The sequence below is a fragment of the Prionailurus bengalensis genome, chromosome B1 (genome assembly GCF_016509475.1).
Source record: "Prionailurus bengalensis isolate Pbe53 chromosome B1, Fcat_Pben_1.1_paternal_pri, whole genome shotgun sequence".
In the NCBI taxonomy this organism is placed as follows: domain Eukaryota; kingdom Metazoa; phylum Chordata; class Mammalia; order Carnivora; family Felidae; genus Prionailurus; species Prionailurus bengalensis.
Genome location: NC_057344.1, coordinates 165653836 through 165677899, shown reverse-complemented (window position 1 = coordinate 165677899; position 24064 = coordinate 165653836). Strand labels below are relative to the sequence as shown.

The 24064-nt window shown below is 39.8% G+C and overlaps 1 protein-coding gene across 1 annotated transcript in view; it reads right to left on the bottom strand.

The window, feature by feature from the left end:
- TEC (tec protein tyrosine kinase) overlaps positions 1–24064 on the bottom strand; it is a 126731-nt gene that overhangs the window by 76649 nt on the left and 26018 nt on the right. The window contains exon 2 of the mRNA XM_043572716.1: positions 13285–13470. Within this exon, the coding sequence (XP_043428651.1) occupies positions 13285–13422 (138 nt within the window). The 5' untranslated portion in view covers positions 13423–13470. The remainder of the gene's footprint in view (positions 1–13284; positions 13471–24064) is intronic.

Here is a 24064-nt window from a genome sequence, read left to right as displayed (position 1 = left end):
GCACCTGGCTGGCTCAGTCAGAAGAGCATGCGTCTCTTGATCTCGGGTCATGAGTTCAAGCCCCATGTTGGGTGTAGAGATTACTTAAATAAATAAAACTTAAAAATAAAATTCTGGGGTGCCTGGGTGGCTCAGTCGGTTAAGCGTCTGACTCTTGATTTCAGCTCAGATCATGATCACACGGCTCACGAGATCAAGCCCCGCATTGGGCTCTGTGCTGACAGTGTGGTGCCTGCTTGGGACCCTCTCTCTCTCAGAAATAAACATTTTCTTTAAGAAAAGAAAAATTCTGAATTACATATTTGATCTTTAGCATGAAGCTACTCACCTTTTTCCACGACAATTCAAATCTATACCATTTATTTTGATGTTGTACTGTAATCAATCCTAGTCGGGACTGAATCGACCTAAAACTCCATTTGCTTAACTCATAAAAAATGTTAAACAAACTTAATATATTATGGTAGATTCATAGGGCGTCCTTTCCAGCTGTGACACTGTTCTCTCCTGTTGGGATTGACTATGAGTGATTAAATTCACATTTAATTGAGTTACTTGTGAGTTTTTTCTGTGAAGAATCGAGTATTTACGAAATGAACTATTTAACCAAACTCACCTTAAAGTTCTTAAGGGTTACCATCTAAGCATAACCCTTTTCAACCTCTTTCACACAACCATTCACAGAAATCTTTTCTCTCTGTAGGTGTCTCTTCCACAAACTCTAATTTACTTGTATGCATGGGACTCCCACCTCACAGGGGGGCAGTGAGGAAAAAAAGAAACACAAACCATCAAGGTTAAAAGAACTGCCTTTTGAAGGTCTGATACACAGAGCCAAAGCAGGGAAGGAGGAAGGAAACTATGTATACAGGTGGTCAGTGAAGTTATGTTTAAGGAAGTCAGGCCCCCTTTGCGGTCATTAGCACAATGTGGTTTAACAGACAGCACATTAGCCAGAAAGATAAGACATCTTGGTTCATCTAGTCAGATGGGATGTCAATTCAGAGAAGGTGACCTGGCTTTGTTCCCTAGTTTCTTCACTTGCAAAGTAAACAGTGCAAACATTTGTTGGTTATCTGCAGATACGCCTCACGGAGATGCTAGCGAGTACACAGTATCGCAATATGTATGCAAAACACTTGCACTTTTGTGAAATCTAAGCCAACTAAAATTTAACAACAGAAGGAAACCTTGAAATCCTGTCTGTGCCACCACCCCCTATCACCCCTGGAAACCCAAGGGCAAGTGAAGTGTAAGAGTCCCAGATACTCCAGAAATACACAGGCGAGGGCAAACAGTGGGGTGTGAGGATGGGAACTCCAGCTTCACAGCCCAGTGGATGCAGTGGAATAAAGTCTGTCATTACAAGCCCGCGAAAGCAGAACTATAACTTAAGCAGCCTGTAAGCTTAACGGAGCCAGAGTCCTGCACCCTTTAATTCCTCCACCCCTAGCACACTGTACGTACTCGAAATCCTTCAAATAATGAGCAAGACAAATGACGTGAGGCCCGTGTAACAAATAAAAGTGTATGGACTGGGGCGCCTGGGTGGCTCAGTCGGCTGAGTGTCCAACTTCGGCTCAGGTCATGACCTCGAGGTCTGTGGGTTCTAGCCCCGCGTCGGGCTCTGTGCTGACAGCTGGGAGCCTGGAGCCTGCTTCAGATTCTGTGTCTCCCTCGCTCTCTGCCCCTCCCCTGCTTGTGCTCTGTCTCTCTCTCTCAAAAATAAATAAACATTAAAAAAAATTTTTTTAAAGTGTATGGGCTTATGACCTCTCTTCTGCCAGATAATTAACATATTAATATAGATTTAGTAAATATATACAATACTTTAAGATTTATACATTCTATAACTTATAAATATATAATGTATATATACCATTTATAAATAAACAATTATATATAATATATGTGTTTCTCTAAAATGAAAAAAAAATTCACATGTTACAATCTCACGAGCAGGGAATTATAACTTTCATGTTCCTTTTTGCTGTGGCAAATAAAATTAAAGAACAGCTATACCTATGTGATTATGTGGAATAAAGATAGAATGGAAAAAAGTTTTCTCATACGACTAGGATAATTGGGGGAAGGGGGAATTCCCTTCCCAAAATCTATTAAAAATCACTGAGAGATTTCATTTAAGTCTCTTATTCATTTAGTTTTATTCAACAAACAACTATTTTGGGTGCAATTTTTCATTTTAGGTGTTCAGTAATGTGGAAGGGTGCAAGTATTATAGACAATTCTCCATGATTAAAAATTTTAAAGGCACCTGGGTGGCTCAGTCGGTTAAGCGTCCGACTTCGGCTCAGGTCATGATCTTGTGGTTTGTGGGTTTGAGCCCCACGTTGGACTCTGTGCTGACAGCTCAGAGCCTGGAGCCTGCTTCAGATCCTGTGTCTCCCCTTCTCTGTCCCTCCCTTGGTCACACGCTGGTTCTCTCTCTCTCTCTCTCTCTCTCTCCAAAATAAATAAACATAAAACATTTTTTTTCAAAACTTAAAAAGGTAAATGAGCTTTAGTAATAAGACTACACCGTTTTCAATTATCTGAAGTAGTAATCGTCAAAGTTTAATATTTCATCTCAGAAGTACAGTATATTCACAAAATTCAAAGGCCATTAATGGCAGGAGTTCTAAGAGTCACAGAATGAATTGCTGAACAACACAGGTGTTTCTACGCTCCCTTTTATAGATAATTCCCTGTGTGTGCCTGACCAGTTTCAACCATGCTAAGATGCAGCATGTCCTAAACAACCTAGAAACAACTCAAAATGGAGTTTCACTTTCTCAAACTGCTGTAGGACTTCTGACAGTTCAGACTCCTGTAGTTGAAAATAACGTCCACATTTTAGTTTGGAGAAATGCAGCTTTGTTTCTAAACTTAAATAATGTATCTCCTAAAAAAAAATAAAATGAAACAAAATTGCAAGAGAAATAATTACCACAATGTCTCTAAAGACCTTTCTGCTCCCCCCCAAAACACTATCACCATCGTAATTATTGTCAACAAAACCTTTTTTGAGATCCTAATGGGTGCGAGGCATTGTGTGATAGGTTTCTCCTTTGCCCTCAAGGAGATTATTATGTAGTTTGTGAGGGAAAAGGCTATAATACTACTACTGATTATTATTATAATAACAGTAATTTTAAAAGGGCAAGGCATTTATAACCTTTGAGGGCAGGGGAGGACTAGAGATAAAGGAAAGGAACTATTAGGTGCAAAAAGAGCAAAACTTCAAAGGCCGAGAAGAGATTAGTATTTTTAAGCAAAGGTATCCTAAGAGTCACTAGATAGTGCCCATTCTGTGTACAAGCTCGTAAGTACTCTCAAGCAACCTACCTGAGCACCCCAAATACTACATCCTTCCCAGAACTAGGATTATACAATCAGAGGCTAACACAGGAACATTCAGGTCTGAGTTTTGGTCCAGGCTTAGCAACTAGCTTACTAGGTGAACTCAAGCAGATCATTTCCTTACCCTCAGTTCCCACAAGTGAAAAATTGGGGGGTCATTCTTTAAAACACCTCTAGGGACACATGGGTGGCCCAGTCAGCTGAGCGTCCAACTTTGGCTCAGGTCATGATCTCACGGTTCATGAGTTCCAGCCCTGCTTCAGGTGAGCTCAAGCCCCACTCTGGGCTCCGCACTCTCTCTCCCTCTCCCTCTCCCTCTCTGCACATGGTGGGATTCTCTCTCCCTCTCTGTCTCTGCCCACCTCACCCTCACCCACCCATGCTCTCATAAATAAATAAACAAATAAATAAATAAATAAAAATTTTAAAAATGCCTCCCAGCTCTAAAATTGTATAATTATTCTTTCTTACTAACAAATCAATTATCCACGTGTACCGGTAATTATCAGTTATATAAATCTATACAGGTCTAGTTGGTTAAGCATCCAACTCTTGATTCTGGTTCAGGTCATGATCTCAGGGTCATGAGATCAAGCCCTGAGTTGGGCTTCACTCTGAGAGTGGGTTTCTCTCTCTCTTCTTCTCTCTCTGCCCCTCCCCCATCTCAAAATTAAAAAAAAATTTTTTTTTTTTAAAGCCTATATAGGTCTAGAACAGAACGGTTCCACAAATATAGCAAACCCCCTTCCATGCCCATGGTATCTGCACGTGCTGTCCCCTCTGTACGGAAGGGGCACTCCCTGACCCACGTTGCTCCTACTCCAACCCTTGGCCAAGTGGACGCCTCCAACCCCTCCAACCTCCACCACCCCCCAAAATCCACAGAATCTATACTTTTGCCACCAAATCTTCCTCTGCTCATGTAATTTGATCTCTTCTTTAACAGTCCCTCGGGATAAGTGCTATCATACCTATCTTCATCAACAAACACTTACTAGAAACTACTAATTACAAAAGTAGCTTCAAAGATTTCTAAGAATCCCCAACCCAGTAGGTCATGATGCAACAGGGAAAAATAAAACTCATGTTACAAAAATCATGATTGTCAAACACAGTTCTTTAAAAAAAAAAAAAAACTGCAACAAGTTACACACATTTCCAATTAAGAGAAGTTTCTTTCAAGATAGGCAGGTGGGAAAAGAGAGGTGGGGAGAAACACTATATTTATTTCAACTATAATGCCATTTCCAAACATTGTGGGGATTGTTCCTTTCATAATTGCTTTCAGTGCCTATGGCACAGTCTTTTGAATATATTCAGTGGAAAAACTGTTAAATAAAACTTTGAGGGAAATTTGACTTTTTGATGTCACTAAAAATTGCTGAGAGCTAAGTCTTATGAATAAGATAAACTGGGTAACCATTTTTGAACAAAAATATTGATTTTCCTTATACTTCTTGTCTCATTGTAATACAAATACTCAAGGGAATGAACCACAGCTATCATAGCCTGATCCTTAGCAACCGTTTAACATGGGAGAATAAAAGTTAAAACTGAAGGTGGGAGGACATGGAAACTGGAATAAGTGATTTTTACTCATCCTAGTGGACCAGGCTACAATAATTTTTTTGGGAGGAGGGGGATCTCCCCACTCCTAATGATGACCATGAGAATGAGAGAAAGGGAATAGACTGCAAAGGTTTTTAAATCTGATTTCACGTTTGTAGGCATTCACACACAATCACTGAGTATTCATATGATAGCTGGCATGTTATCGGCTGTAACAAAAAAAACCAGCATCTCTTCTATACATTTCTCCTCCTCTCACCATGGTCATTTAAAAACTTTACATCTTGACCAACAAAATGCAACATGTAACCCAGGATTCTATCCAGGACTTGGCAAGAGGAGGAAGTGAAGTAGCAATGCAGTCATCCGTGGCATGATGAATGAATTTGACCACGGACTCTGGATTTGATGATAGTATTGTATCAGTGTTAAATGTCTGGACTTTGATCATTATGCTGTGGTTATAAAACAGAATGGACCTAGTTCCTAGACAATACACAAAGACCTTTCAAGTGGTAAAAGGAGCAATGTCTACAACTTTCTCTCAAATGGTTCAGAGAACAACATTCATTTAAAGAGAAAGACAGAGGGACACCAGGGTGGCTCAGTCAGTTAAACGTCAAACTTTGGCTCAGGCCACGATCTCATGGTCCATGAGTTCGATTGAGCCTCTCGTTGGGCTACTGACAGCTCAGAGCCTGGAGCCTGTTTTGGATATTATGTCTCCCTCTCTCTCTGTCCCTCCCCTTTAAAAATAAATAAACATTAAAAATAAAATAAAATTAAAAAATAAAGAGAAAGACAGCGACCAAGAGAATTATAGAGCAAATGGGGCAACTAGAGACAATTTGTGAATCTGAATAAAGGTTACTTGAGAATCCCTTATACTATTCTTCCAACTTTTCTGTAAGTTGAAACTACAGCAAAATTAAAAGTTACCCCCCCCAAATTTTAGGAATGGTATTCTCCCCCTCTTCTGTCTTAAATAGGTTTCTGCTTCCTAGAGAAAAAAAAAAAAATGAATAGCATTAAATGAAAATAGATTAACTTGGCAAATTAAGGGAATAAATCAGATCGTAGGACTTCAGACCCGGATCTTGGCCCTTTAAAGTGACTAATGATGAGGAAAGTCAGATCCAGGACAGTAGAATAAGAAAACAGATATGAATGAAAAGTGGGAGAAGAGATACAAGAAAGGAAACTGAGACACAAGACAAGAAGCTGATACAATCTAATTTCCAAAACAAGGAAACTCAACTGCCAACTAGAAAATGAGTTTTCATGGGTTAACATAGTTGAGACCTCTCAGAGCAAAACAAATAAAACCCCTAGGACACTAACCACTGTTCTGTCTGTGGAGTATTTAGAGCTGTCTCACTGTCTTACTTTTTACAAGCTGGTGAACTACACGGTAACCTCTAGAGTCTGATGTAAATGCTTCCAATTGACTTGTAAAAGCAACTGTTTTTTCCAGTCCACATCCATTCCCCAGAATCCTAACAAGTGCTGAAAATTATACATGTTCAGGTAGTGATTAGCAGGGCCTTGTGAACCTATGCTTCCCACTGGGAGGTCTACCTAGTCTAAAGATACAACTAAAAGACAAACATCACATCATCTCAGAACCTTAATAGGCTCTTATGTCTAGATCACTAAGAATCTCCAGGTTCCCAGGGGTGGTCAAGAGAACAACCCTATAAGACCCAGAAGACCCTAGAGAAATATAGGAGGCTACCCAGAGTATTCAAGAAACATGCGCCATTATACTTAAGAACTGATTGCTTCACCATCCTGACAATTAACCTGGGTAAAAGATTATAATATCAAGCATCTCATTACAAAGAATGTTAGAATAAAATAAGGAAAGCACCTGTAGCATTATAGGAAGGACTCAAATCCTGGCTCTTCTACATATAAGCAGTGTGACAACCTCTCTGGTTGTTTACGATGTATGTTTAAGATAAACCTGTCCTGCCTGCTTCTGAAGTTTGAGGTCTGCCCATCTCTCCTTTGATCCATGCAGCCATCCAACATGTACTGAATCTTCAACTCTGCACTAGACTTTTGGAAATACAAAGATGGAAAAGCTATGAGCCCTGCCCTCAAAGAGCTTAAAGTCCACTGGGGGACACATTTATGCAGTTAAAGCTGGGTAACCAAGGTGCCACCAACAAAGACATGCACAGAACACAGAGGGCTGGGGTGGGGTGGGGGGGATTCTACCTTTGGTGGGAGGGATACAGGGAAGGCTTCAGAGAAGGTAGGCATTGGGGTGAGTCAGAAAAGATGAGCATTTGCTAGGCACTCAACACATTTTTGATGGATAATATAGAAGGCGGGATGGACAGACGGATCCTCACAGGCTGACAGAGGAACGTATCACGCCAAGTAGACTGAAAAAAATTAAGAAAGGCATAATGTGAAAGAGCAGGTAGAAGACTCAGCAGGAGGTGGAAGGAGGAAAGAGGGAAGACAAGGAAAAATGGCATCAAGGACCTTGCATTCCAAGCTCAGGAGTTTTTACTTGATCCTAAAGAAGATACAAAGCTACAGGTTTTAAATATCCCTATGATGGCCACATAAATAAAAGATTAAGGACCAAGAATAGAATCAAATAGGGCAGTAAATCCACCAAGAGAATGGAGTTGGGAACTGCAATAAGGTTGTGATGAAGGCAAGGAGAATTCATAGCATTTGGTAAAAGATCGAATGCGTGTTGGGTTGAAATAGAGATGACAAAAGAGGAGTTGAGAGCGTAAAGAGATATATGGATTGAAGAATATTGTTTCATGAAGTCCAATTAGATAGTGGCAGAGCCAGGACAAAAACCCTGACTAGTGCTGACTTTCTTCTACCAAAAAGACGATTTAAAAAAAAAATCATAACTGAAAGTAGTAAACAAAAATAGTGTCGAAAAGCTTTAACATAAAATTTCATCTGTGTTACAGAGAGATTTAATAGATTTTTTTTTTCTAATTTTCCCCAGACTATCAAGGTTCTTTCAAAAATAGGCTTTCAAGAAACAACCCTGCAACTCATTAGTGTATGACCTCATACAAGTTTTTAAGCTTTCTAAGCCTCACTCATTTTTTAAGTAGGGGGAACTAATAAAACATCTATTTTGAGGAATAAAGGAAATAATGTATGTAAAGTACCCAGCACCGTGCCTCGTCTGTATGTGCTACTCAATAATTTGTGTCACTATTACTACTAATGTGCAGAAAAGAGTTAACACAATAGTCCTAGAGACCTAGCGGCTTAGAGAAAGGCCTCTTTACCAGGTTGGCCCTTGGCTGGCATCTGGGAACCTGGACTCTGAGAGGGTCCTACCATTCCCAGCACTGATAAACATAGCTCATTGTGCCTAAACTGTTTGAACAAACAACATGGTTTAATGCTGAGCACCTACTTTCCTTGCGGAGTCTGGAATTTTGGTACATGCTAGACAAAGGGTGCCTATGTAACCAGCTTCCAATGAAAAGGTGCTAAGTCTCCAATGCGCTTCCCTGGTAGACAACATTTCATTATTGCCGCAAGTGAGTGCTAGAAGAATTATGCACACACTTTGAAGACTCCACTGAGAAAAGACTCTTGCAAACTTGTGTCTGGTTTCCTATAGATTTGCCCCACGTGTCTTTTCCCTTTGATAATTTAGCTCTATCTCCTTCCACGGTCAAAATTCATAGCCATAAAGCGGTGCCTGGGTGGCTCAGCGAATTAAGTGTCAACTTTGACTCAGATCATGATCTCACAGCTCATGAGTTCAAGCCCCACCTGGGGCTCTGTGCTGGCAGCTCAGAGCCTGGAGCCTGCGCCACGTCCTGTGTAGGTCTCTCTCTGCCCCTCCCCCACTCACACCCTGTCTCTCTCTATCTCTCAAATACATACATTAAAAAAAAAATTTTTTTTAAATCATAGCCATAAAGACAACTATATGCCAAGTACTGTGTGTTCTCCTAGTGAATCACCAAACCTGGGGACAGCCTTGGGGATCCCTGACACAACCAGTGACCTTACTCTTTGACTTTATAAACTATTTGCCAGTTTCCATATTGGAACAGTATTACAGACAACAAACCAGCCAAATTAGTACCTTGGTACCAAGGTCCAATTGTAACAAGTTCCTGATGTCTTAGCTAATGATAACTGTAGATTTAGACACTACTTGAATTTTTCTTGTCATTCCAAATCTCCACATCTAGAGATCTCTCCTCTCCTTTTCTCACCAGAGACCTTTTTCCTGTTTAAGCTCCAGCCCTGCTCTTCCTTGAATCCCATCTCAATTCCACAGGGAGGCTCCCCTGGCATGTCAGGGGGTCTAGCCCATGTGTCATGTGGTTCCGTGACCAGAGAACAAGATCACTTATGAGAACCCCAAGGACCTATGTTTTATGTCATAATGAATAAGAGCAAAGAATATAAATTGCCAAGAAGATCTCTTCTCAGTTCACTAGAATGCACAGAAACACGAGCTAACTGAGGGCAATGAGAACAAGGGAGGACAAACCAAGGAATAGCCCACAGCAGAAACTGGAACCCAACTCTGCCAATATCAGACTTGGAAGAAACAGCAGGACTAAATTTCTCATCATTCTAGAACAGAATTTCTTAGCATACTTCAAAAAGCACAATAAACTGCATTTAATAGGAAGAAAAGCTTGTTGCCTTCATGTTGGAGGAGCTGGGGTTCACAGACCCAGGGGAAGATGGACATCTGAGTCACATTATGATTAACTGAGGATTTTAATAAAACATTAATGGCCTTTAACTGCCATGAAGACTCTAGGAATCATAGTGACTAGGTCAATCAAAAGCCTACCCACTGTTTTTCTCTTAAAAACAGAATTATGAACCACTAAAATAAATATCTCTAGGGCTATTTATCCTAACCCCTGAATGGTCCCTATGGTTTTTCTAATTCACCTCTAGTCTTAGATTTTGACTATATATATATATATATATATATATATATATACACACATATATATATGTAATCAATATAATATATAATTATTATATAATAATATATATTATATATATTATAATATAATTATATCGATATAATCAATAGGTATTATATACATATATTTAAACATATAATATTGATACCTATTGATTCTTATGAGTTACCCAAGTCACAGACATTTTTGGATCAGTGCTTCTAGGACTGGGGAGATGGAAACTGGAATATTTACCCATAGAAAACAGAGAACTGAGCACATTAACCGAAACAGGGAAGAAACACAAAAGTGGGGCACTCTCGGGCTTACCTAGAAACCAGGCAGAGAGTTGTCATGCAGAAACTCAGCCCAGTATTGTCAGACTTTTATTTTTACAAAAATTCAGATTCTTCTCTTAAAATTCCCAGCTTTTTAATATGGACAATGATTTATTTTTAACTGTGAGAGGCAAACAAATCTGCAACCATGTTTCAAGCTGAAAGTCCTACATATGCTAGTGAACGTCTGTCCCTGAGAAAAAGAATCCAGGAGGGATTAACATGCCCAGCTCATCAGAGTGGAGGTTAAAGCAGGACTAGGCTCCCTGGACCAGTTAGCAGCCAGAAAGGAGGTGGACCCTGATGTTGAATGCCCAAAGTTGAGTATTTAAGTGTTGTGACAACTTCCTCATTCTGTCCTTTCTGGTTCTCATAGTGGCTGAGGCTGCTCCCAGACAAGACATGGGCCAGGTTCTGAAATAAAAAGGGTTCCACTCTTCTCTTTACTCCACTTAATCTAAAATAATTAGGGCACTTTTAACCTTGTATATTTATCATCTTCAAAGTGACTTAATAAGTGCAACACATTTCAATTGTATCAGTCCATATTTCTAAGCAGATAATACTGGCTCTGAGGCTTTTTTTTGTTTAAGAAACTACCATGTTTTACCACTTTCACAGTTCTATTTCTGTTCTTTTTGTAGACTTATTACATTACGTTCAAATTATAACAAGTAATTACTATACAGCAAAAATTTGTTGTTTTCCCTTAAAATCTATTTTAGGGGCACCTGGGTGGCTCAGTCGGTTAAGCGGTGGGACTCTCGATTTCAGCTCAGGTCATGATCTCACAGTTCATGGGTTCCAGCCCCGTGTCAGGCTCTGCACTGAGAGTGCAGGGCCTGCTTAGATTTCTCTCTCTCCCTCTCTCTCTGCCCCTCCTCTGCTCACTCTCTCTCTCTCAATATAAATAAACTTTTAAAAAAGGTATATTTTAAAAATCTATTGTAGACTTTATAATTTTTTTTTTTTTTTCAGGGCACCTGGGTGGCTCAGTTAAAGTGACTGATTCTTGATTTCAGCTCAGGTCATGATCTCACTGTTCATGAGTTTGAGCCTGCATCAGGCTCTGCTCTGACAGCACAGAGGCTGCTTGGGATTCTTCCTTCCTCTCTCTCTGCCCCTCTCCCACTTGTGCTTGGGCGTGTGTGCATACTTTCTTTGTCTCAAGATAAATAAATAAGCTTTAAATATAAAAATAAAATAAAATAAAATAAAATAAAATAAAATAAAATAAATAAAATAAAATAAAAATTCTTATTTCTGGTCTTACTTGAAACCCTTTGGAACTGTAAATTTTTCAGATTTAATAAATGAAATATAGCACGTATACCATACAAAAATAAAAACATTAATATTTCTGCACACACACATGCAAAAAAAAAAAAAAATCACACTAACTAGGACAAACAAAAACTAAAAATAACTTCATCTCAGGCCAAGTTTTACCACTAAAAGAGTTTTTCAAGTTTGGGTCTTGAGCATTTCAGGGATTTAAGAAGGTGGATAAAGGACTTTAGTCCTATATTACATGAACCTGCAGAATTCCACAAGTCGCCATGACAAGCCACAACAGAAATTAACAGAGTTAAAAACAACCAGTAAGAAACAATGCCGTTCTCTCTGAATTAGGGGAACAAAAACACAGAGACATCAGTGGGAGTAAACAAACAAACAAACAAACAAAAACACACAAGACAAACAACCAAAAACAGTAAATCAATCAATCTAAGAGAGGCACTCTAGGTGAAAAAGAAGAATTAAATAAAATAAAACCGGGGGCGCCTGGGTGGCGCAGTCGGTTAAGCGGCCGACTTCAGCCAGGTCACGATCTCGCACTCCGTGAGTTCGAGCCCTGCGTCAGGCTCTGGGCTGATGGCTCAGAGCCTGGAGCCTGTTTCCGATTCTGTGTCTCCCTCTCTCTCTGCCCCTCCCCCGTTCATGCTCTGTCTCTCTCTGTCCCAAAAATAAATAAAAACGTTGAAAAAAAAAATTAAAAAAAAAAAATAAAATAAAACCAAACAACAAGATCACCAGCAAACTACTGTAACCAACTAGTTAACAGATGTGGTCAACAAGGGCAATACGGTCTCCATCCACTTCCTGGAATCCAAGAGTGCTTCTACTAGAGGAGCATGGCTGGACTGGCAGTACTAGATAACGCATTCCCAAGATGCCAGGGGAAAAATGGTCGGCCAGAGGCAACTATACATTCACATGCCTCATCTGGTGGTAAACCCAGAGGCTAAAGCAACTGATAAGACCTCACTATGCCACATGCTCACTGACCAGGTTTTTAGCAAGCCACTTCTCCTTCCTCTCATAAAAGGCACTTTGCAGTAGCTGCTTATCACACACAAAAAAAGTTGAGCAGTTCTGCTTTAGGTCAACTTCAGCAATATGCTGGATCCACGAAATCACTAATGAGTCTTAAATAATTTCCACTTAATAACGAAGAACTATTCATATAAAGCAAGGGGCAAAGACACGGTGTATACGAGCTAAAGCAGATTTTGATACACAATACAGTAGGTTATAGGATGGATCCATGAATACAATATATTTAATGGATTTCATAAGGAATAATGTGGTGGGGTGCCTGAGTGGCTTGAGTGGGTTGAGCGTCTGACTCTTGATTTCCAGGTCACAATCTCACAGTATGTGGGATCAAGCTCTGCATCAGGCTCCACACTGACAGCACAGAGCCAGCTTGGGATTCTCTCTCTTCCTCTCTCCCTGCCCTTCCCCTGCACATGTGCTTGCATGCATTCTCTCTCTGTCTCAAAATAAATAAATAAACTTAAAAATATATATATAAAACCATTGTAGAAATGTTTTCTTGAAAGGACTAATACAGTAGGCTGATATGAAAAGTATATCCATATACACGAAACCATAATGAAGAGACTTTCTCGCCATATTCTAAACTTTATATTCAGATCCAAATGATAAAAAATTATTACTTAAACTTCACTAACCTAAAATGTATTCCATACGATTTTGGGGTGGGGGGAAATAATATTATAAAATATTATCAATGCAGAAAGCAGAATGAATGAATTTTTATTGTCTCCTACCTCTGCTCGACCCTCATAGTAGGTTAACATGGACTTCGTTAACACAAAAAGTCTCTCTTTGTAGTTTAAGGGCGATGTCTTCTTTTTCTGCTGTGACCTCTTAATAAGAATCTCTTCTAGAATAGTGTTAAAATTCATCTCGGGCTTCTGATCACTCTGTCTCCTGCCATTGAAGATCCCAGGATTCTAAAATGAGAAGATAAACAGTTGAAATAAAAGGGGACATCTTAATTTTCCAAAGATGTTCTCATTCCAAATTACCAAAATAGCACTTACCCTCACCATGGCTGTAGCCGGTGAACGTTAGTCTATGCACCTGGACTGAAACTACCCAGGGCACAAAAGCTCAACCTCCTCTTCTTCCCCCGCCTCCTCCCAGCATTTCATAAGAAAATCTAATCAAGATTTGCCATGATGATGATTCATTCCTTTTGTGCCTCCCCAGCATCCCATAGGTTTCTGGCACATTCTTCTGCTATCTGATTGCAGAGAAACAAATATCTCAGATGAAAAAGTGCATTTCATCACATGCATGGATGATTTAGGCTGGTATTTAAGTTGCCTCAGGATCCTGGTGTACAAAACAGATGCATACACAGCTCTGGTGGATTTGCGAACAAAATGAATTACCACAGTGATGGATAGGAGTCAATCTCCAGCTCTGATAAGGATGTAATCCTGATTAAACATCCTAGTTACCCCAGCCGTGAGGATATTCTCCAATGTTTATACCAGGACCCATAATTCTCTTCCCTATGGCTCCTGTCTCAACCACAAGAGAAAAGGAAATCTACCTGGTCACAGCTAACCTACATCTGGATAAGGTCAGCCCTGTACGTGGATCCCCCACACCTAGACTAAGCCTTCTAAAATTCAATAAAATTTAACTATCTGAAAACCAAAAATACTCAGAAAATACATTAAAATTCTTATTTGATGGAAGTTGAATGGACAACAGCCTTTTATTCCCTTCCCTTCACCACACATTTATAAAAAGTCATTGCACATCAAACCACAGAGGCAACAGAAGTCAATGTGAAGAACATAAGGAGGTACCTGAGAGCACAGCCAGAGCCTTGACACTGAGTTAGCCACTAGGAATTCTACTACGTCCACATCCAACATGATGCCCCAGAAGAGCCCTTGCAACCCCCTATTACTTCTCTGTCGTCATCCAGTTAGGACCCGTATTTCAGTAAGGTTACTTTACCACAATTTAACCTCTGTATACCAGTTCCTTCATTTACAAAATATTTACAAAATACACCAAGGTTATTGTGAATTTTAATGAGACGTGAGAACTTGCTGATTATGAAAACTCCATACAAATGTTTACTATCATTATTTTTTAAATTCCACTGCCTTTTTCCTAGCTCAGAGCATTATAATCTGGATGATGATAGCAGCCTTCCAACTGGCCTTTCTTTCCATGGGCTCTTGTCTCACTTTGTTCAAATGACACACCCCTCACTGCCATCGGATCCATCTTCAAAGACACCAAGTTCTCATGCCTTTTTTATCCACCAGAAGTCCTCAGTGACTCCTCAAAAGCCTTCCTACCACCTGCAGGATAAAGTCAAAATCCCCATATGGACACTGGACAATCACAACCTGGCTACAACCTAACATCCAATCTGTCCTTCCCACTGCTCTTCAAATAGTCCACACCCCGTCAAAGTAGTTGGTATGAAAACTCCACTGGCTCAAAACTCAGCTCTTCAATGCCTCCCTGATGACTCCAGTTAATTAAATGCCTTCCAATTCATGCACCCATGATCTCTATATCACTCATCATAGACTTCCGTGTTCTATAGCAATTAATGTATAGTTTTTAACTTTCGCCTGGATTTCAAGCTCCTAAGGAAATAGTTCTCAACCTTAAGCACACATTAAAATCACCTGGGGGGGGGGGTGCCTGGATGGCTCATTTGGTTAAGCGTCCAACTCTTGATTTCGGCTCAGGTCATGATCTCATGGTTTGTGGGCTCGAGCCCTGAGTCAGGCTCTGCGCTGACAGCATGGAACCTGCCTGGGATTCTCTCTTTCCCTCTCTCTCTGCCCCTCCGCCCTCCTCAAAATAAATAATAAACATTTTTTTTTTTAATGCATAGGAAGATGTTTTTAAATGTCCGGGCCCTACACCCAAATATTTTTATTCAATTGGTCTGAGGTAGGGCCCAGGGCTTCATGATTTAACATGCAGGTAGATTTGAGAGTCACTATCCTAAAGGAAGAGATTGGGCTCTTACACTAACTACAGCACTCTTGGTGTTTATGGCAGCCTCTCAATAAACAGCTGGGTGATGGATCCAATTAACCCATTAGTTATTCTAAGTTAAGAAGTCAAAGAAAAAGCTCTTGCTCCTTTTGCATCTCAGTTGGTCCTCCTTCTTCTAAAGTAAAATTTTAGTACTCTCGTTTTTTTTCCCTTAGAAACTGTTGACATGTCAATAGCACTTCCTCAGAAATCATCTCTTCGTCGTTGTGCAACACATTTTCAATGCAGGGTAAAAATGACAACTTAGGGGTGCCTGGGTGGTTCAGTCAGTTAAGTGTCCAACTCTTGATTTCGGCTCTGGTCATGACCTCACAGTTTGTGAGACTGAGCCCCAAGTTGGGTTCTGCACTGACAGCATGGACCCTGCTTGAGATTCTCTCTCTCTCTCTGCCCTTCCCCCGGTCATGAGCCTACATGCGCGTGCGCTCTCTCAAAATAAATAAATAAACGTGAAAAAAAGAAAAGAAAATGACAACTTAAACAATGGATTGTAAGGGAAAAGCAGGCGATGCCCTGGAAAACAGGCCATATGCAAACGTATAGTTCCCAGGCTAGTGAGTAATAACATAGTTACCGACTGGAAGGTACATTTTCGGAAGGCCCAGAAGGATGAATGGGGTGTGGCTCACCTGTAGTTCTAGACACAAAAGGTCTCAACATGGGGGGCAGTAGAAAATATGTTAAATGCATTTTATAGGATTTATAAGGGAGATGTTTTATAGATTTATATGGTTTATGGGAGGTATTAATAGCCTTACACAGAAACATACCATTTGAGTTGAAATAAATGCTAGCCGGGGGTGGGAGGGAAGGGAAAGTGGGTGATGGGCATTGAGGAGGGCACCTGTTGGGATGAGCACTGGGTGTTGTATGGAAACCAATTTGACATTTCATATAAAAAGAAAGAAAGAAATGCTAGTCATCATCTATCTCACTCATTTTACAAATTAAGAAGCTGAGGTTCAGAAAAGTTTAATGACTTGCCCGAAGGAAGGCACACAAGCCAAGACTAGACGAAGTATCCTGACTCCAAGTGAAGGGCTCCCTCCACCATTCCACACCATACAATTAAAAGTTCTCTATTGTTTCAATACTTCGTTGGTTAATGGGAAAGCTTGGCCAAAGAAAACTACTAAAGTTCCACAGAGATACAAATGAAGGAAAATTCTCCTCACGTAGACTTCCAGCTGAAGATAGAATGTAACTCAATGATCTCACGGTTCATGGGTTCGAGCCACACATCAGGCTCCACCCTGGCAGGGCAGAGCCTGCTTGGGATGCTCTCTCTGCCTCTCTCCCACTTGTGTTCTCTCTCTATCTCAAAATAAATAAAACTTAAATAAATAAATAAAGTTTGGAAAACTTAACACATTAGTCTTTGAACACCAATATTCTGAAGTAGGTAACGGAAACTGTCACTGTTTCACAAATGAGAAACCCAAACCACTAAGAAGCTACATTCTCTGTCCAGTGTTGCAAATCTGAGTACCAGACTAATGGTACTCTAAGTTTTGAGTACTTTCCTGCTGACCTATTGAAGCTGGACCAATGAGGAATCCAACCATCAAGATACCTAGTAAAGCCATAATCACTTACCACTAATAATATCGGAAGAGAAGGGAAGGGGAGGGGAGGGGAGAGGAGGGAAGCGAAGGGAAGGGAAGGGAAGGGAAGGGAAGGGAAGGGAAGGGAAGGGAAGGGAAAGGAAGAAGAGAAGACTTCCTGGGTCAAAGGGCAAAAGTTGCAGAGGCCAGTTGACTTGCCTCATCTCTCCTGGTCATGTATGCCCTACCCGAGCCCACTGCCATATGGTGGATGATTAAGGCACTGGACTGGGGGCAAGGGAACCTAGAAATAGACTGAGCAGGGCTGCACTAAGGACACTTGTTTCTGTTTGTCCATGGAACACAGCTATATGCATTGATTTAACATGTACTCTTTAAGACAGGTTTCGGTGTCACACTGCAGGACCCCCTGCGGTCTTTGGCTGTGATTGAGGGTGGGGTCTCCCCACTGGTTAAAGAGAGAGAGAGAGAGAGAGAGAGAGAGAGAGAGAGAGAGAGAAATGAATGGAGAAAAGTTTTGAGAAAAGCAACCAACTATATGCAATACCTCTAAGCACTGACAAATTTAATTACTATCCGGGAGATTCATAAGGACATTCATAGTTCAGTGGTTCTAGAGAGAAGCAAAAGTTGTTGGAACATGAAAATATTCATTAATCACTGATCGCATAGGCCTCAATCAAATATTCCTTCCACATTACTGGGTTCTGCTTCTTTGCTGGTCATTCCCTATTGCTGAACGAGGCGATGCAATAGTCAATAATATGAAACATTCAAGAGATGAGGGTCTTCAGGAAGTCAGGAATGAGAGTAATGTTGGAGAATTGCTTCAGTCATACTCAGTGCCACTGGTAAATGAAGACCTTGCAGTTTGTAAAAACAATAAAATAACCCAACAGAAGTATCAAAACACGATTTACAACTAAGATGCTAAGATACACTGTGGCTGACTGTTTTTTGCTTCCTCCCTGCCCCCTGACCTGCCCCATCATGCTATCCTTCTTCCTGGACATATCAGCTAGACATATTTCCCAACCTTCCCTGTAGTTAGGCGCAGCCATCTAAGTTAAAGCCAAAGGGATGTGTGAAGAAGTGATATGTGGACCATCTTCAATTTAAAGACAAGCTACTTTCCCTGGATTTGGGGCATTTTCCACGTGACTACCAGCTGGGAAGTACACATAACAGACTCAACTTTCCTTATGCATTCAAGGTATCACCATGGCCCCTGAAAGACTTCATGGAACAGAGCTGCCCCACCAACCTAGACTCACTAACCTACTTGATGAGAGAGAAATATACTTCTGTTTTATTTTAGAAACTTCATATAATGGTTTCTGTGTTGTAGTGGTTTAACCTTTATCCTACCAAACAGATACACCTTTGTAGAAACTGATAAAAGCTTTCTAATGCTTTTGCGGGGGGGGGGGGGGGACCCTCTTTAGAACTGTGCTAACAAATTCAAATATAGAGTAAAGGCAGTCAATTTTTTGCCATGCATTTTCATCAGAAAACTTCTCTCAAGGAAACAACTAATATTTGGTTCATACTTTAAGAGTTAGCAATTATAACCTAAATGGTGCTATATATGAGATAGAATAAACATGTTTTCACTTTATTTTTCAGGAAAATGTCTGAATTAGGTTTTTTGTTTTTTCCTTTCACTACTTGCTATGAAATGTAAGTAAATTCACTTTAAGTGATAATATTCTGGCAGTAACTCTCCTGCCACGAGGGATGTGCTGATGTCCAGCAAGTATTTCCCTTTCTGCTTCTTGCTCCTTCGGAGGAAAATAATAACTAGTGAAAACAAGACGTGAATAACAAGCTTCTCAAGTGGGTAAATGATTTCTCATCTTTTGCTAGGAGAAAACATGAGAATTTTTTAAAAAGTAATTTGGAAATTATATATAAAATAATCAAATACCAATATGTGTTCCTAGGCTACAGTATTCTAAATTGTTTTTAATATGAAGCCTTCATCTAGGTCCACATATTCTTTTTTTTTTTTAATTTTTTTTTCTCAACTTTTTTATTTATTTTTGGGACAGAGAGAGACAGAGCATGAACGGGGGAGGGGCAGAGAGAGAGGGAGACACAGAATCCGAAGCAGGCTCCAGGCTCTGAGCCATCAGCCCAGAGCCTGACGCGGGGCTCGAACTCACGGACCGCGAGATCGTGACCTGGCTGAAGTCGGATGCTTAACCAACTGCGCCACCCAGGCGCCCCACATATTCTTTTTTTATTGTTTTAAAATAGGAATAAAGAATCCAATTCATCATTGCATTCGTTGTTTTTTTTTTTGTTTTTTTGCTTTTTTTTTTACAGAGAAAGTTTCTTCAAAAAAAGCTTCAAGAACAAAAACAGAGAGAGATTAAGGAGGACCCAATGTCTGTACATTTAAGGTGGTTTGTTACATACCAATAGTAACTGAAACATATAATGTACTATATCATTCTTGACCACCCCTTTTTCATTTCATTCATCTCTAATCTCTGCCAACCTTTTTCCTTCCCTTCAGTGTTTCCTCTTCTGCACTCATCCATCTTTTCACCATTTTCAGTTCATGAGCTAATTTGCCCACAGGAACAGCTTCAGACATTCATGTAACAATGTGCTCTGACATTTATTACATAGCCATAATGTATGAGGAACTATGTATCACAAAGATGAACAGGATATGATCTTTGCTCTAGGGAGGCATGGGAACAAGTAACTTAAAAACAAAGAGCCACAATATAATCTATTAAGAGGCTATAAAAGTGGTATGGGCAAAGTGTTTTGGAACACTAGTAGCCTCTAGAAACTGCTAGTATGTGACCACTAAAGAGGAAATAATTACCTCTCTTCAAAGTGTTGTGGACTACTTCAGTGAAGAAATGACATATGAATGGAATTTGACAGATGGCTTAGAGATATACCAACATATTTATGAAAGTTGGTATTAATGTTCTGGCCTTTATAATGACTTCCACATAGGGGCGCCTGGGTGGCTCAGTCGGTTAAGCGTCCGACGTCGGCTCAGGTCATGATCTCGCGGTCCGTGAGTTCGAGCCCCGCGTCGGGCTCTGGGCTGACGGCTCAGAGCCTGGAGCCTGCTTCGGATTCTGTGCCTCCCTCTCTCTCTGCCCCTCCCACACTCATGCTCTGTCTCTCTCTTTCTAAAAAATAAACACTAAAAAAAAATTAAAACAAAATTTATAATGACTTCCACATATAAAGCATATGAAAATTCTTTCTTAAAAGTTGCTTGACATTAAGGGCACCTGGCTTGCTCGGTCAGTAAAGCATGGTGACTCGATCTTGGGATTGTAGGTTCAAGCCCCATATTGGGTGTAGAGATTACTTTAAAAAAATTTTTTTAAGTTGTTTGATTTTAATCAGAATTGTAAACAGAAAATAAAAGTTAAAAATGGCATGTGTTCAATATGTCATTTTCAAGTTTTATAGTGGCTCTCCACCATGAGTTTTAATTTTCAGTATTTCATTAGTGTAAAAAAGAAGTTAGACCAGAAAATAGCCTTAGTTATGGAAGAATGACTTTCTTTCTGGGTATAATTGGAACACAATGTTACATTAGTTTCAGGTATACAACATATACAACATAGTGATTTGACAAGTTTCTACATTATGCTAAATTCACCATAAGTATAGCTACCATCTGTCACCATACATCACTATGACAATATCACTGATTATATTCCTTACACTGAGCCTTTTATTCCTGTGACTAATTCACTCCATAAGTAGAAGCCTGTATCTCCCACCCCCTTTCACCCAGTATGCCCAACCCCCTACTTCTCTCCCCTCTGGCAACCATCAGATTGTTCTCTGTATTTACAAGTCTGATTTGTTTTTTTGCTTGTTTATTCAATTTTTTTTTTATTTTTTAGGGATTTTGCTTTTTTTTTTACATTTATCACTGCTTTTTATTTTTTTATTTTTTTAATATGAAATTTATTGTCAAATTGGTTTCCATACAACACCCAGTGCTCATCCCAACAGGTGCCCTCCTCAATGCCCATCACCACCTCCCCTCCCTCCCAACCCCCATCAACCCTCAGTTTGTTCTCAGTTTTTAAGAGTCTCTTATGCTTTGGCTCTCTCCAACTTTTTTTTTTTTCCTTCTCCTCCCCCACGGTCTTCTGTTAAGTGTCTCAGGATCCACATAAGAGTGAAAACATATGGTATCTGTCTTTCTCTGTATGACTTATTTCACTTAGCATAACACTCTCCAGTTCCATCCATGTTGCTACAAAGGGCCATATTTCATTCTTTCTAATTGCCACGTAGGATTCCATTGTGTATATAAACCACAATTTCTTTATCCATTCGTCAACAGATGGACATTTAGGCTCTTTCCATGATTTTTTAGGAATTTTGCTTTATTTTTTTAAACTAATTTCAATATCCAGTGTGGGGCTCGAACTCACAAACCTGAGATCAAGAGTCATATGTTCCACCAACTGAGCCAGCCAGGTTACCACATTGGTTTTTGGGGGGTGTTTTGTTTTGTTTTGTTTTGTTTTGTTTTAGGCTCCACTTATGAGTGAAATCGTAGGGTATTTGTCTTTCTCAGCCTGACTTATTTCACTTAGTATAATACCGTCTAGGCTCATCCATGTTAATTCAAATGGCAGGATCTCATCCTTTTTAATGGATGAATAAGGAATGACTCTTTTAATTACACTTATTCTTCACTTCACAGACCAGATGCATTCCAAATATATGGCTTAAAGATTAAAATAAAGTTTAACTAGAATTATTTTTCTATTTGTATTCGAAATTAAAGAGCATTTCCATGGGGAAAAAAAATATTTATTCAGTACACATGGTACAAACCTTTGGAAAGAAAAGAGTGAATGATGTCGGAATCCAGGCCATGCTAAGTGTTAGAGAATTGAGGAATGGTTTCAGAGAACCTCCAGTATTTGTCTGAGGTTTAAACTGAAATTTAGTATTTTATAGGAATTTCACTTCACTATGATCCTACACTGTCCATCACATTCTCCAGAACAAAGAAATGTTTCTCACTCATAAACATCCCCTAACCACACAACGTTTTTCAAGCTAGATACTTCTTTAGGAGTGATACTTAGCAATTCATCTCAATATCATGTTTTGTCAACAGATGATCGTACATTTCAGTGAGCTTGGAAATTCCATTACTTGGGAGATCAAACCTATATAAAAAAAAAAAATCAATGCCTGATTTTTTTTCCAGTGCTATATGAAACTCTGCAAATCCAGTTTTCTTCAATAAGCAATACAGACATTTAGATGGCCCACAACACAATTAGCTAACATGCAGGTGTAAGTATGTACATACAAGTGCTATATATACATATGTATCATTCTGTTTAACAGAAATTTCTCAAAAACCTATTTCCAAGTTTTTTTTCCCCTCTGAATACTCTTACACAAATCAAGCACAAGAAAATACAATATTTGGCAAGATCTAGCAACCACGTATTGTATCGTATTCAACATGTATTAGAGGACTTAATGATTTCACTTAATTTAAGCCTTAATGGTATTGACTTCAGAAGCCAAACCTCAAAGGCAATGAAAGGATCTACTTCAGACCGTCACTGTTTTTAGTCGCCCTTACTGTCACTGGATAGACTTGAAAGAAAAACCTCTTATATCAAAAGTACATTCATCTGCATTTTAAATCAGCAGGGTCTTAGAATCACAAATCATCATACAACCAACAGGATCCTTTTTTGCTCTGAGATGCTCGTGAGGATTAATTCTGTCCCAGTGCAAGAGGTTTTTTTTTTTTCTGCAGGGGCTGACAGCTTAGAGCTCACACACCATGGAGGCCCAGGCCAGAGTCTCATCCATCTGTCATGTGTGAAGTGACAGTGTTTCCAGCAAGCTCCCCTGCTCTTGTCTCTTTTCATGTGACAGGTCTTTGTCCATCCCTATCCTGAATCCCGTTAAAATACACGAGTGAGCCTCATAGCATAGAGGAAGTTTCTCTGCCCTAACCAAAAACGGAACTGTGATCAACCTCACACACTGAGGGCCCTGCAACGTCGTCTGTAAGATTAATACACTGAAGCTGATATCTGTAACGTAATCTGTAACCCTAAAATTCTAGTAGCTTCACATTCTAGAAACCCACTTGTTCCCCATATTACTGTCTGAAAAACAGAAAATTCAACCATTTAGAAAGCAGGCCCATACCTTTTGATACATTAAACTACGAAAACTGTAATCTGTCTCCTGACGGAGCTGCAGAAGACATAAATAACGGTTCTTTCAACATTAACCTAAAGATTTCTTTCCCTATGTCAACCTCCACGATCTTATTTCACCAATTACTTAACATTGGAACTCCTGGTTAAGCAGCATGATTTAATAGAAGGAACCTGAACCTACAGTCTGACTGGCCTGGCTCTAAACTGTAGCTTTGCCATTTATTAGCTGTTTAATGTTATGCACGGTGCTTAACTCCCTGAGACTACTTCTTTATCTGTAAAATAAAGACAATAATAGCAACCTTAAAGGAGTATCATGAGGCATAAATCAGAAAATGCACATAAAATTTCCTACACATAGAAAACACTCAGGAAACAGCTGGTCAGTTGGTTGTTCCCTACCTTTGTTCTGAGCTGATACACATTTACGCATTCAAGAACTGTTAACTGGGAATCTGCTAAGTGCTAGATATGCTATCAGGCTCTGGGACACAGCATAAAGCATAAGACGCAGCCAGTAAGGTGCTCTCAGTCTAGGAGAAGGGGCAGATATCACAGAAGCTAACAATTTCATTACCATGTGATAAATCCTATACCGTATATGGATAAAGCTTCAACTCTGCCTGGAGAGGGAAGATGGAAAAGTAATCAGAAGATGATGTCTGAGTTGGGCTAAAAGGCTGAGGTAGTTGTCACGCATGGAAGATGGCGGGGCAAGGGTACATCACAGA